Source organism: Oncorhynchus kisutch, linkage group LG14 (genome assembly GCF_002021735.2).
Source record: "Oncorhynchus kisutch isolate 150728-3 linkage group LG14, Okis_V2, whole genome shotgun sequence".
Lineage (NCBI taxonomy): Eukaryota > Metazoa > Chordata > Actinopteri > Salmoniformes > Salmonidae > Oncorhynchus > Oncorhynchus kisutch.
The window spans coordinates 36,729,994-36,745,727 of NC_034187.2; the positions used below are offsets into that span (position 1 = coordinate 36,729,994).

A 15,734-nucleotide genomic window follows, 5' to 3' on the forward strand; every position below is an offset into this window, starting at 1 on the left:
GTACTGCAGTGCATCTCCTCATGGACTGCACCAGATTTGCCAGTTGTTGCTGTGAGATTTTCTACCAAGGCACCTGCAAGTTCCCGGACATTTCTGGGGAGGAATAGCCCTAGCCCTCACCCTCCGATCCAACAGGTCCCAGACTTGCTCAATGGGATTGAGATCCGGGCTCTTCGCTGGCCATGGCAGAACACTGACATTTCTGTCTTTCAGGAAATCACGTACAGAACGAGCAGTATGGCTGGTGGCATTGTCAGCTGGGCTTGACAATCTGGACCCTCTATTTCTGAAACTATCTGCCACCATTGTCGCAACCCCTATTACCAGCCTGTTCAACCTCTCTTTCATCTCGTCTGAGATCCCCAAGGATTGGAAAGCTGCCGCAGTCATCCCCCTCTTCAAAGGGGGAGACACCCTGGACCCAAACTGTTACAGACCTATATCCATCCTGCCCTGCCTATCTAAGGTCTTCGAAAGCCAAGTCAACAAACAGGTCACTGACCATCTCGAATCCCACCGTACCTTCTCCGCTGTGCAATCTGGTTTCCGAGCCGGTCATGGGTGCACCTCAGCCACACTCAAGGTACTAAACGACATCATAACCGCCATCGATAAAAGACAGTACTGTGCAGCCGTCTTCATCGACCTCGCCAAGGCTTTCGACTCTGTCAATCACCATATTCTTATCGGCAGACTCAGTAGCCTCGGTTTTTCGGATGACTGCCTTGCCTGGTTCACCAATTACTTTGCAGACAGAGTTCAGTGTGTCAAATCGGAGGGCATGCTGTCCGGTCCTCTGGCAGTCTCTATGGGGGTGCCACAGGGTTCAATTCTCGGGCCGACTCTTTTCTCTGTGTATATCAATGATGTTGCTCTTGCTGCGGGCGATTCCCTGATCCACCTCTACGCAGACGACACCATTCTATATACTTTCGGCCCGTCTCTGGACACTGTGCTATCTAACCTCCAAACAAGCTTCAATGCCATACAACACTCCTTCCGTGGCCTCCAACTGCTCTTAAACGCTAGTAAGACCAAATGCATGCTTTTCAACCGGTCGCTGCCTGCACCTGCATGCCCGACTAGCATCACCACCCTGGATGGTTCCGACCTAGAATATGTGGACGTCTATAAGTACCTAGGTGTCTGGCTAGACCGCAAACTCTCCTTCCAGACTCATATCAAACATCTCCAATCGAAAATCAAATCAAGAGTCGGCTTTCTATTCCGCAACAAAGCCTCCTTCACTCAAGCCGCCAAGCTTACCCTAGTAAAACTGACTATCCTACCGATCCTCGACTTCGGCGATGTCATCTACAAAATGGCTTCCAACACTCTACTCAGCAAACTGGATGCAGTCTATCACAGTGCCATCCGTTTTGTCACTAAAGCACCTTATACTACCCACCACTGCGACTTGTATGCTCTAGTCGGCTGGCCCTCGCTACATATTCGTCGCCAGACCCACTGGCTCCAGGTCATCTACAAGTCTATGCTAGGTAAAGCTCCGCCTTATCTCAGCTCACTGGTCACGATGGCAACACCCATCCGTAGCACGCGCTCCAGCAGGTGTATCTCACTGATCATCCCTAAAGCCAACACCTCATTTGGCCGCCTTTCGTTCCAGTACTCTGCTGCCTGTGACTGGAACGAATTGCAAAAATCGCTGAAGTTGGAGACTTTTATCTCCCTCACCAACTTCAAACATCAGCTATCTGAGCAGCTAACCGATCGCTGCAGCTGTACATAGTCTATTGGTAAATAGCCCACCCTTTTCACCTACCTCATCCCCGTACTGTTTCTATTTATTTACTTTTCTGCTCTTCTGCACACCAATATCTCTACCTGTACATGACCATCTGATCTTTTATCACTCCAGTGTTAATCTGCAAAATTGTAATTATTTGCCTACCTCCTCATGCCTTTTGCACACATTGTATATAGACCCCCCCTTCGTTTTCTACTGTGTTATTGACTTGTTAATTGTTTACTCCATGTGTAACTCTTTGTTGTATGCTCACACTGCTATGCTTTATCTTGGCCAGGTCGCAGTTGCAAATGAGAACTTGTTCTCAACTAGCCTACCTGGTTAAATAAAGGTGAAATAAAAATAAAAAAAATAAAAAAAATGCTGGAGGGTCATGTCAGGATGAGCCTGCAGGAAGGGTACCACATGAGGGTGGAGGATGTCTTCCCTGTAACGAACAGCGTTGAGATTGCCTGCAATGACAACAAGCTCAATCCAATGATGCTGTGACACACTGCCCCAGACCATGACGGACCCTCCACCTCCAAATCAATCCAATCCGCTCCAGAGTACAGGCTTCGGTGTAACGCTCATTCCTTCGATGACAAACGCGAATCCGACCATCACCCCTGGTTAGACAAAACCGCGACCCGTCAGTGAAGAGCACTTTTTGCCAGTCCTGTTTGGTCCAGCGACGGTGGGTTTGTGCCCATAGGCGATGTTGTTGCCGGTGATGTCTGGTGAGGACCTGCCTTACAACAGGCCTACAAGCCCTCAGTCTAGCCTCTCTCAGCCTATTGCGGACAGTCTGCGCACTGATGGACAACTCGGGCAGTTGTTGTTGCTGTTTCCGTTTCTGTTTTTGCGGAGTTTATATACTTGTTGGGGTGGGATTGGCCTAGGGGTTTGGGTGTGGCTTTTGAGTATTTCATTGGATTCCTCATGTCTTACTCATTGTTTGAAAAAGTTTGGTCCAAATCGGATGTTAGTTACTATATTATATAAATCCTATAAATTTAAAATTGGCAATTTGGGTGCATTCAATTAGCTTAATTTCTTAGAGATCAAATCCTATTACAACCAAAATAATGTTGCTCTAATGCTAATTTTATCTGTTTTTACTAACAGAAACAATTTCGGAACAATCTGAGATGGTGGGTGTAAATCCTCTTTTATTGTGCTTTTTGAGGTGGAATGACCCATATGCTCAAGCTCTTGTCGCACACTATGCACTCCGATAAACCTCCGATAAACCTACTACCTGTCTGTCTCTCTTAGCTTCTACACACAGTGATCTACATAGCCTACTATACACCAGTGCTGCTTGCCCCCCCCCCCCCTGTTTTGTACCAGGTATTTCTATTTACTAGGTTAGGCCTATCTGAAGTACTTTACACTATGTTTCAGACACCCCAACACCCAACCCCTCCTCTGTCCAACATGTTCTCCATTACTGTCCCAAAAGGATCTGTAGTCGTGGAGTTATAATGTGTGAGTGTGAGGATGGTGTCAGCTTGCGTGACCAGTAAACCCCCCCCCCCTGAGACTCTTATCTTCCTAAGTAAAGGCCTATGTTGGTCTGTAAATGTGCAAGCGTGTGTCTGTGATTCAAACTAGCCAGAGGGGCGTTTTTAAAGGAATTAAAGCCACATCAAAGCTGGAGGTAATTGCTGCCTGGCTGATCTCTCTCTCTGCTGTTTGTTTTTAATGAGAGCTAATCGCTAGGGGTGCAGTTGACACACACCCACACACACACACACACACACACACACACACACACACACACACACACTCAACATCGCATTGTCTTGCTAGCCACAGGTCAACAAACAAACAAATAATTTGCAGTTCCTCCAGTCACAGGAGAGAAGAGGGAGGGGGGATAGAAGGAGAGAAAGTGGGTTTGTGTGTTTATGATCATAGTGATTGGTATGTCTGACAGTTCAAAGGGAGTGTTTAGCTGTGTTATCAGTGGTTACTTGTGTGTGATTATTATCAATATGACCTAATGTTAGAATTTAGACCCACATTAAACTAAAATCACAGCAACATCTCCTGGCAGAGACAACGCCTGGCCTAATTACATGCACGCGATTAGGCCAGGCGTTGACTCTGGCAGTAGGTGTTGGTTTAATGTGGGTCTAATTTCTAACTTTGGGTCATATTGATAATAATTGCCAGAACAATGTGATATGGTTTTTGGCTACGCAGGTGTGGAATCGCTCAGGAATAGTTTACTAGAGCAAATTATTCTTCACACGCGCGCCACACAGACCGATTTAATAATCCTCCGAGATGAGGAAAAGAGCTGACTGTATGCAGTCTGTCCTGAAGCATACAAATACCTACTTTAGATAAGAGGGGAAAGATGCAATGTTCACAGAAAATCTCCAACGCAAAGTCGAGATGAGAACAGGGGGATTTGTTGACAGGCTTGTCAGCATTCCTCTCCATCCTATTTTCTCTCTCTCTCTCCCTCCAGGTAAAATCTAATGCATTCATTCCATCCGAAATACATAGCTAAGTTATTGAATACTTTAGCAACGTCACCTCTCAGATCGGTCAAATGAGTTGTGGTTTTGAGTAGAAAGACATGCCTTTGCAATTAGAATGACTGCAAATGTATGACTACAGTGTGGTGTTAGTTGTTGTTTTAGATAATGTCTAGGCCTATATTATCAGGAGCTATACCATGGCTGTATGACTACGTTGTATGAATAGCAAAGGGATATAGCAGGTAGACCTTTTTCAGTCAGTTCGACAATAAATAGCCAATGTGCCCCGACTCCGTGGCTGGCTATATAGGCCTATGAAAGACGCAGAAGAAAATGAAATGAATGTGCCACAAGACAAATTTAAGTGGATTTCAACTCATCGTTACCACTTACATTTACATGGGACGTGCTAATTCACTCACATGAAACTCCTCGTGCTCTCCCTCATCCGTGAAAAGAAATTTGACCGCAGCCGACCACAGCGCGCCTGTCCTATCAATAGGTCACTAGAAGATGCGTAGAGCCTATCGTTTGTTCTAGCGGGAGAAGGATATACAGACCTTTCTGACTTGCGAATTAAAACTTTTAATTGAAAAGAAGCCTAGTTAATGAAGTGGAAAAGTAGCCGGCAGACAATGAGTCTGTTGTTGCTTATGGAAACACACACACGCACACACTGTTCAAAGAGACCACCAGATGAATTAGTCACCACCATTACAATGGCTATTAGGTTTGACTTTTAAATTAGTCAAATTAGAGAGTTAAAACATCCTAAACAACACACCCATTCACACGAAACCATGAGCTCAGCACCATAGCATTTAGCGCAACAGCTCTCTTTTACCCCAAAAATAATCTATTTTACCCAAAAAATAATCTTGGCTGACCGAGAGTTGTCTGTTCTTTCGACCCATTGATTGTTTAGACATTTTGAAACGTGTTTTTTTTCCATATAGACACACCCTATGTTTGAATAAAATCAATTATATGTAGGCTACTAAGCTTGTCTGGTGCTTTAAGCACTTCTATTAAAAATGAAAACACAACTACTAAATACAAGCCAGAAATCAACATAGTCTACAAGGCGTGAGTCAGACAGGTGTCTCGTGCTTTAAAGTAAAAAATACACTACCGTTCAAAAGTTTGGGGTCACAAAGAAATGTCCTTGTTTTTGAAAGAAAATCCCCCCAAAATTGTCCATTTTAAAAGAATATCAAAATTGATCAGAAATACATTGTAGACGTTAATGTTGTAAATGACTATTGTAGCTGGAAATGGCAGATTTTTTATGGAATATTGACATAGGCGTACAGAGGCCCATTATCAGCAACTGTCACAGGCTGACCACACGCTTGTGAGCGTTGCAAAATAAGTTTATGAATCTATGTTATTCAATTATTGCACCCACACTGCTCTTGCATGTCAATGAGCGTCTGCATTGTCAAGGGATAAAATAGAAGTAATTCCTATTTCTGACGCAGATCTCGCTGCAATCCCGCCTCTCCCATCACCTCATTGGTTTATAGAAGCAGGTACCCACGTGCCATCTCCTCATTGGTTATGCCCACGTGGGTGATTGAAAGACGAACTGTGTTGCCGGTTGGTGTAGTAATACTATGAAGGTTTAGATGCCAATCACCATATAAGTTCAAAGATGAAAAGCCTGGAAGGAGGAGAGATGACTAGAAATGATTTTGTTGACCGTTTTATGTGTGGATTAATTGTCGGAGTAGAAGACCTTGTGCATTTCAGGTAAAACAACTCCTCAATGTTTATATCCCAGGACAAATTAGGTAGCAACAGCACGCATGCAGCCGGTTTGGGTTCCGTGTCACTCCTGTGTTCCAATAGCACGTTGTGTTAGCTAATCCAAGTTTATCGTTTTTAAAATGCTAATTGATCATGAGAAAATTGCAAAAGGGTTATGTTAGCACAGCTGAAAACTGTTGTTCTGATTAAAGATGCAATAAAACTGGCCTTCTTTAGACTAGTTGAGTATCTGGGACATCAGCATTTGTGGGTTCGATTACAGGCTCAAAATGGCCAGAAACAAAGAACTTTCTTCTGAAACTCGTCACTCTTTTCTTGTTCTGAGAAATGAAGGCGAGAAATGCGAGAAATTGCCAAGAAACTGAAGATCTCGTACAACACTGTGTACTACTCCCTTCACAGAACAGCGCAAACTGGCTCTAACCAGAATAGAAAGAGAAGTGGGAGGCCCCGGTGCACAACTGAGCAAGAGGACAAGTACATTAGAGTGTAGTTTGAGAAACAGATGCCTCAAACGTCCTCAACTGGCAGCTTCATTAAATAGTACCCGCAAAACACCAGTCTCAACGTCAACAGTGAAGAGGTGACTCCGGGATAATGGCCTACTAGGCAGAGTTGCAAAGAAAAAGCCATATCTCAGACTGGCCAATAAAAAGAAAAGATTAAGATGGGCAAAAGAACACAGACACTGGACAGAGAAAGATTGGAAAAAAGGTGTTACGGACAGACAAATCGAAATTTGAGGTGTTCGGATCACAAAGAAGAACATTCGTGAGACGCAGAAAAAATGTAAAGATTCTGGAGGAGTGCTTAGCGCCATCTGTCAAGCATGGTGGAGACAATGTGATGGTCTGGGGGTGCTTTGGTGGTGGTGAAGTGGGAGATTTGTACAGGGTAAAAGGGATCTTGAAGGAACGCTATAACTCCATTTTTGCAACGCCATGCCATACCCTGTGGACGGCGCTTAATTGGAGCCAATTCCCTCCTACAACAGGACAACGACCAAAAGCACAGCTCCAAACTACGCAATAACTATTTAGGGAAGAAGCAGTCAGCTGGTATTCTGTCTATAATGAAGTGGCCCGCACAGTCACCGGATCTCAACACTATTGAGCTGTTGTGGGAGCAGCTTCATCGTATGGTCCGTAAGAAATGCCCATCAAGCCAATCCAACTTGTGGGAGGTGCTTCATGAAGCAGGAAGCATGGCGTGAAATCTCTTCAGATTACCTCAACAAATTGACAACTAGAATGCCAAAGATCTCCAAGGCTGTCATTTCTGCAAATGGAGGATTCTTTGACGAAGGCAAAGGACACAATTATTATTTAAATTAAAAATCATTATTCATAACCTTGTCAATGTCTTCACTATATTTCCTATTCATATTGCAACTCATTTCATGTATGTTTTCATGGAAAACAAGGACATTTCTAAGTGACCACAACTTTTTAACAGTAGTGTAGATTTGTGATTCCTCGATTTAAAAAGATCTTGGTCAACCAAATAATCGACAAATGGGATCAGCTCTAGTAAGTAGGTGTGTGTATGTGTGTGTGTGTGTGTGTCATCGATGCCGTGGTAAAGTTTGAGACGTTCAAATAGGTCATATGTGATTTTTATTGACCAGTGCAGCTGTAGCGGTTAGAATCTAGTAAAATCTTGATTAGCATCATCGTGACATTATCACTCGGACACCACGGTCTTGTCCGCTATAGCGAAATGGAAAACAAAAATGTGCGTTTTATTTAGGCAAGTACCTGTTTCACTGTGTTTGAAAAGTTTATCTTCTGTCGCCATCAAACCTAGAGTTTTCGTGGTATAGAAGGATTGACAATACATTATTTGTTGTGGCCTTAATAATAATCATTTGTGTGTCGAGTAGGGTTGGTCTTTGTCCACATTTTCATACCATCATACCGTTTCTGTACGGTATTACCGGAAGTGCACGCAAGGGGCCCTATTTGAGAAGGGGGGGAAAAAACGTTAAATTTTTTTAATTTTATACACAAAACAATTTAGTCAACCGGGATCTTGATCCAGGAGGGGATTGAATGTCTCTGCTGTAACCAAGAAGCTTGATCTGGACACTTTTTAAATAGCAAGTTAGCAAACCAAATGTATAGCTGGAACCCTGATCTGGATTCCATTTATTGGACACATCTTAGATTGAACTTATAAGCAGTGGCGTAGCATGCACCCCTGCAGCCTCCGAGTCTTCATCTATCGCTATTTCACAATACCCCGGTAAACGATATCAACTGTACATCGCTCAAACCTACCGTCCAAAGCGTCTCTTTTCCCAAGACGGCCTCTTCTATCCTGCCGTATCCCTGGTCAGAAGATCAAATGTGGGCTTTGGTCACACAGCAGCTTACATTAGAATGCTCCAGGCATTACAACCTGCTATATACCATCTTAAACCTTGCCCACGCACACAGATGCACACACAGACCTGTCAGATCAGAGGCCTGGAAATGAGAAAATCAGTCAGGCACGATGGGCAGCCCGTGGAAAAGGGCCCCGCTAATTACTACCTAACACTGAACCATCGCTATGCAGTTTACTGAGGAAATGAATTACCATGCACACACTTCCATCAAAGGACACTTCCATCTTCATTCATCATGTACAGTACCAGTATTCCATCTGATGAGAGAAAGAGAGCGAGAGAGAGAAAGGTACTTTAATTCTATATTGCTTGTCAACATTTCTTAATAAACTCACTTTAACATAGTCATGAATATTGATTAGATGCCAGGATACGGATTCTCTCAAGCGGAATGTCATCACCTGCTAAGTCAACTAAAATCCGCTCAGACGAGAGAGGGAGAGAGAGACAGGCAGGGGCTTTTTGTTGTTGTGATTTTTCCCTTTAAAATGTATACCAAACAAAAACCAATGATTGCAAAGATAAATGTAGTCCTTGTGCATATAGTTGAACTATTGCCACAGAACATTTAGCAAAAACACATTTACTTGAAGAACAGTGCAGATATGAAGTTTGGTAACAAAATTACCTAGAGAGAGAGATGAAAGTCATGAGATGTGGTGGGGGGGAGAAAAATAAAGATTTAGATGAGAGGAGAAGATGCACATTTTGGGTACAGACCCCGAAGATGGACATATCTACAGTAGTCCTTGCCTTGAACTGGAGAAAGAGAACATAACAGAGATCTAATCGACTCAATAAAATAGGTCTTAATAGGACCAGGCCAATGAATTAACCCAATAACAGCAGTAGTAGTCAATCTGTGTACGGTAATACTGATATTTACAGAGAAAGTAGACTGAGGTCAACAGAATAGTGTGTGTGAGTCTGTTGGAGTGTCTACATGGTATGTATGTGTGAAAGCATACGAGGTCAGTAGAGCAGACTGGATTATTCACACTCACTGTTGATCTGATGGTTCCAAATGTATCCCAGCATTCCTTGTGTGTGCGTGCACTGGTTTATTCCACAACCTGTAGCCAGACCCAGTAATTACAGGACTGAGATGAAGGCTCTTTGTTCTCGTGTGTGTGTGTGTTGAGAGAACCCCATGGTTAGTGTAGATGTCCATCTTTCTCTGACTGGCTCTCTTTCTCTCCATAGGATCTCAGAACGATTAGCTATCTGCATGTCCGGCATATCATTAACTGATGCTTCTCGCTCTGTCTCTGTTTCTCTGTCATTCTACATCGATAATGTTATTGGTCATCTTTGAACAGAAGCAGTACGGGCCAAGGATGCAGGCACGCGTGTGTGTGTGCGCGCGCACACACACACACACACACACACAAGGTATAAATCCCAGTGTTTGCCAGGTCCTTATCCAGAGGAAGTCCAGTCCAAGCTGTTAAGGAAAAAGCTCTGAGTGATGTCATTACACAGAGCCTATATCCTGCCCAAGATAAATAGAGATAAAAGTAGTTGAAGTCCTGTAAAAGTTGTGTTGGGGAAAGCGTTCATGGGTGAACTGAATAATAAACAGAGCCATGGCATGAGATAGCCCACTGCTGTATCTGAAACGCAACTGGAAGGCTGTAGGTTTTATCATTCTGTTTGATTTACTATGTATCTGATCAGGATACTGGAGAAGTCTCTGGTGTATGTTTCAGCTCCTAGCTTTGACTTGATTCTTCACAAAACCACCACCAGGACAAAAAAAATACAATGATTTTGAGGGTATTTCACAAGATTTAATCTCTAAAATGGTCCTTAGTAGGAAAGATTGTTGACGTCTTTGTGAAATTTTGATCTAAAAGCAACATTGAGAAATAGTTAATCATATTCATGACATTGTGGCCTTACCCAGGCCTCCTTTAAGACTTTGTAGGTGCTACAAAGCCAACATTGGTCTCATATGAAGTATTACCACTTTCTCTGTGATATGAGTCGTATTTTGATTTCTAACCATTTTCTTACATTCATTTATTTTATATTAAAATATAAGCATGATTTAAAAAATAGGCAATTATTTTTTAGATTTTTTGATTTTGATATTTTGATATTTTTTTGTTTAACATAATATTCTTTATGGGTATATCAAAGTCCCAGAGTGGGATCTCTGCTACTTTTAGAGTTATGATCCAATTTGTAAGCATTACCAACAGAGTGAATGTGAAAACGGGATTCAAAATGGTAATCCTCTGCTGGAAATTTGCAGGACAAACAATGATACAAGTAAAAGGAGGGCTGTGATTGGTTAGATGGCCTACTATGCCAATAGGGCTCTAAGGAATTTGGATAGGTCAGTAGAGCAGACCGTGTTAATCTGCAAAAATGTAATTATTCGCCTACCTCCTCATGCCTTTTGCACACAATGTATATAGACTCTTTTTTTTCTACTGTGTTATTGACTTGTTAATTGTTTACTCCATGTGTAACTCTGTGTTGTCTGTTCACACTGCTATGCTTTATCTTGGCCAGGTCGCAGTTGCAAATGAGAACTTGTTCTCAACTAGCCTACCTGGTTAAATAAAGGTGAAATAAAAAATAAAATAAAAAAGGAGTGGTTCTGTAACTGTTCTCAATCTTCATAAACCGTGGTGATATTAAATATTAGCAATATTACTGTGCAACGTAGACGTTCTATTTTCTCCTAATATTGCAAAACAATTCGTATGTTCATGTAGTGCCCATCGGTTATGATTCTTTCAACCTCTGTGTTGAAGTCGTGTTTTTACTGTCAATTTCTGGTTTCAAATTCGCACCAAAAACTACACTAACCATGAGCCTATGTGTTTCTGCCGCCACAGAAACAGATCCTGGGTCTGTTCTAACGCACACGACAAGTTCAGTTTGCGTCTGTGACGGTGCTATCGCGAGTGCCGTCATATATATGTTCGTTAACAGATGTCATGGTTTATTTTCGGGACGAAGAGAAGTGTGAAATGCATTCTCTATAAAAGGAGCAGTCCGCAGTGTCGTGTGTATGCGTGTTCGATTCATAAATAGAAGTATCCTTATTATGTTTATAAACATCACAAGCTTTCTAGTGGTTGTTTTCTGCCTAGTAGAGAAGACTACTGGCATTAGGCTTCACCAAAGCTAGCACAGACAAAAGGGGAAACCTTTAGTTATCAGTAGCTTTGATGCTACTGTGTACGGTTACTTCGCAAGCTAATTAGAAATTTGAAACAACCGCCATGTTTCAAGAATGCCCAGTGGTCACGTGACTTGTATATGTTCTGGGATTGGACAATACAAATCGCAGTGCTGTGTTGGATGAGTAGTTTGTTTGCCCCCTAATTCTGGTATGTACACGGTCTTGTACACTTGACTTTTTTCTTCATAAAGCAGAGTGCTTTTTAATTAAAGCGATTTTTATCTTTTGAATATATGATTCACCCCGTATATATATATATATATATATATTTTTTTTTTTACCTATTCAACATTTGGAACCACAGTAATGAACATGTTGTTGAAATGTGTACGCAAAAAAACTGTGGCATGTCAGTTCTGGAAATACTGTATAACCACGGGAAGAGGTGCGTGGCCCTGAAACAGTGGCCCTGTTTCTCTGTTTAAAATGGGCCTAAACTTTAAAACTGGCAGAGATCCCCCTCTGGAACTGTGATATTCCCCTAGAGTATATTATATTCAACAATATATACAAACATTTGCCAAATCTACATTTGTTTTATTTTCAATATTCATGTCTATTTTTTATATGCACAAATAAATGTAAGAAAATTGTTATTCAAGTTAAAATACGACTCGTATCACAGAGAAAGTGGTAAAGCTTCATATGACACCAATGTTTACTTTGTAGCACCTACGGATGAAACATTATGGAGTCTAAAAGGAGGCCTGGGTAAGGCCACAATGCCATAAATATGTCATGTCTTTTTGTTCCTGGTTTCATGAAGAATCACTCTTATAGACTTCACAGACCATTGAATGTTTTTTATAGTCAAGTCTGTAGTTTTTCATCATTCTCTCCTCTGACTTCCCTTATCTCTCTGCCTGTTATAGAAACAGACCCAGGAAATGCCTGTTGGAAGATTTTAAGTGGTTCTGACCCCCATATATAGTTGTGTGTGCGTGTTAGGAAGAGGTTATTAGGGAATAGGGAGGGTAAGTGTGTTAGCTGCGTCTCAGAGAGCCAAAAACAACTGCAAAGTATTTGAACCATTCTGACAAATGAATGGATAGGAAACACTCAATGTCTTTCATGCTGAGAGGAAGCAGGCCGCTGCCAGCAGTGTGTGTGCGTGCGTGTGTGCAGCCTAGTAATGTGAGCTAAGATTACGTCCTTAATGTCACATTCTCATGCGTCAGTGGCAAAATCATAAGGACCACTCATAATACTTCATGATTAGATTACATATGTTTGGATTGTAGGACCTGCAGCTTTCTGTTGGAATTACTTTACAAAGGGAGAAAATAAAACATGTACACACACACACACACACACACACCCACACACACACACACACACACCCACACACACACACACACACACACAGGCACACACACACACACACACACAGGCACACAAGCCTCAGGCACAGACCGACGTAGAAATGCTGAACACAGAACATTGAGCGAGTCATGTTGATTTGACTGGAGCAAGCTATTAACCAGATATACCCAGGGGTCGTGTCTATCCGTTGTCAGACATCGTGCACACACAGTTCAGAAGACTGAGAGATTTGAAGAAATATGTTAAGTAGACACACACACACACACTTACTGCTTGATACATACTGCTGATGAAAGTGTGGTTAGTCATGCCATTCAAATTATGTCTTGGGGGCATACTGTACACCAGTGACTGGTTTCAGTGGATCCTCTTCAGGTTCAGAAACAAAACCTGTGTCTCAAATGCTACCCTATTACCTTTGGTGCACTACTGTGGCCACTTGCCACCCCTAATGTGTCCCAGGTCAAAGGTAGTGTATTATCTAGGGCTAGGTTATAGGGTGTCATTTAGGGCAGTGTTTCCCAACTCCTGTCCTCGAGTTACCCCCAACGGCACAGATTCTTCATTTGAAGACGCAATATTTCATGATCTGGGTATCTGAGATACAGTGCTTTCAGAAAGTATTCACAACCCTTGACCTTTTCCACATTTTGTTGTTTTACAAGTTGGAATTAAAATTGTTGCCAAAAAAATATGACAATTAAATCAATCTAAAGAAAATACTAATGTCAAAGTGGAAGAAAAATTCTAACATTTGTAAAAAAAAATATATATATAAAAATAATGAAAAATACAACACTAATATTTCTCTATTCCACACCTGGATTTGCCCATTATTCTTTTCAAAATTCTTCAAGCTCTGTCAAATTGGTTGTTGATCATTGCCAGACAACCACTTTCAGATATTGCCATAGATTTTCAAACAGATTTTATTGAAAACTGTAACTCGACCACTCAGGAACATTCACCCTCTTCTTGGTAAGCAACTCCAGTGTTGATTTGGCTTTATGTTTTAGGTTATTGTCCAGCTGAAGGGTGAATTAATTTCCCAGTGTCTGGTGGAAAGCAGACTGAACCAGGTTTTCCTCCAGGATTTTTCCTGTGCTTAGCTCCATTCCATTCCATTTCCTTTTTTGTTTGTTTTTATCCTGAAAAACTCCCCAACGATTACAAGCATACACATAACATGATGCAGCCACCACTATGATTGAAAATATGGAGGTACTCAATAAATATGGTGGTACTCTGCAATATGTAGTATTGGATTTGCCCCAAACATAACACTTTTTTTATTCAGAACAAAAAGTTAATTGCTTTGCCACATTTTTTGCAGTATTACTTTTGGGCCTTGTTGCAAACAGGATGCATGTTTTGGAATATTTATTTATTCTGTACAGGATTTCTTATTTTCACTCTGTCATTTAGGTTAGTATTGTGGAGTAACAATGTTTTTGATCCATCCTCAGTTATCTCTTATCACAGCCATTAAACGCAAACTCTTTTAAAATCACCATTGACCTCGTTGTGGTTTCCTTCCTCACTGGCAACTGAGTTAGGAAGGACGCCTTTATCTTTGTAGTGACTGGGTGTATAGATATTCAATAGGTCGCCTTTGCAAGACATTATTTAGGCTTGCCATAACAAAGGGGTTTAGTACTATTGACGTCTTGAGTCAATAGTATTTCACCCATTTTGTTATGGAAAGCCTCAATAAGTTCATGAGTAAACATTTGCATAGTTACTTAAGGTTTTATTTTTTTAATGAATTTGTAATAATGTCAAACAATTCCACTTTGACATTATGGTGTATGCCAGTGACGACAAATCTCAGTTTAAAATTCAGCCTGTACCCCAACAATGTGGAAAAAGTCAAGGGGTGTGACAAATACTTTCTGAAGTCCCTGAATGTGGGGCACTGCCTCAGAGGGAAAACTCCCCAAATCAACTGTGAGTTAATGTTGTTTCTCTCTCTCGGTCTCCCTCTCCCCTCCCCTGTATCTCTCTGTCTCCCGCACTCTCTCTCTCTCTCTCTCTCTCTCTCTCTCGGTCTCCCTCTCCCCTCCCCTGTATCTCTCTCTCTCGGTCTCCCTCTCCCCTCCCCTGTATCTCTCTCTCTGTCTCCCACGCTCTCTCTCTCTCTCTTTAGGCGTGACACCCTCCTGAGATGTTCTCAGTGTAAGGTAGCGCGGTATTGTGACGTCACCTGCCAGGTAAGCAGCCCAACTAGAAGTTCTCTCATTTTGTCCATTGCTGTTTCCACTCATTCAAGTACCTAAAGAAAGGGAAGATGGATGTGAAAGAAATAACCCTATTGAAGGGGAACAATAGACCTAGGGATGTGTGTGTGTGTGCAGTGTAACATCTGAGACTGACCTAATTCCTACATCAGCACATGATGTCACCTAATGAAATGAATGACACAATGCTGTCCACTGCTGCTCCCCATATAAACTGGTTTCCATTACACAACAGGTGTGCGTTTGTGACAAATGTGTGTGTGCTCATCTATCTCATCCTTCTGGGCAGTGTTTCCCCTAGAGTATTTCCAGGCATGGTGCAAAGCAACATCCAGCCCCTGTTGCACCAAAATTGAAATCAACAGAAGTCTTGTATAGTGCGAACACTGCTTCTGTGTAAATTAGAATCGGACATGCACAGATCTCAAGCCAACACGGTATATTCACCTTTTAGCCATCTTTCTTTCACATCGACGCTAACCTTTACATTTAAGGTCACTTTATTGGTCAATTGCACACGAGGTCCTATCGAAATTTGACTTGTGCTTTTTATCCCCCCAACTGTGACCTTATA

General features: G+C 41.9%; 1 protein-coding gene across 3 annotated transcripts in view; it reads left to right on the top strand.

Annotated features, from left to right (window-relative positions):
- The window catches only part of smyd3 (SET and MYND domain containing 3), a 194,312-nt gene that overhangs the window by 3,562 nt on the left and 175,016 nt on the right, over positions 1 to 15,734 (top strand). For all 3 annotated transcript variants that reach the window (XR_004202780.1, XM_020500909.2, XM_031788326.1), the window contains exon 2: positions 15,070 to 15,133. Coding sequence is in view for 2 of the 3 variants with exons in the window: in XM_020500909.2 (XP_020356498.2) it covers positions 15,070 to 15,133 (64 nt within the window). In the remaining variant the exon portion in view is untranslated. The remainder of the gene's footprint in view (positions 1 to 15,069; positions 15,134 to 15,734) is intronic.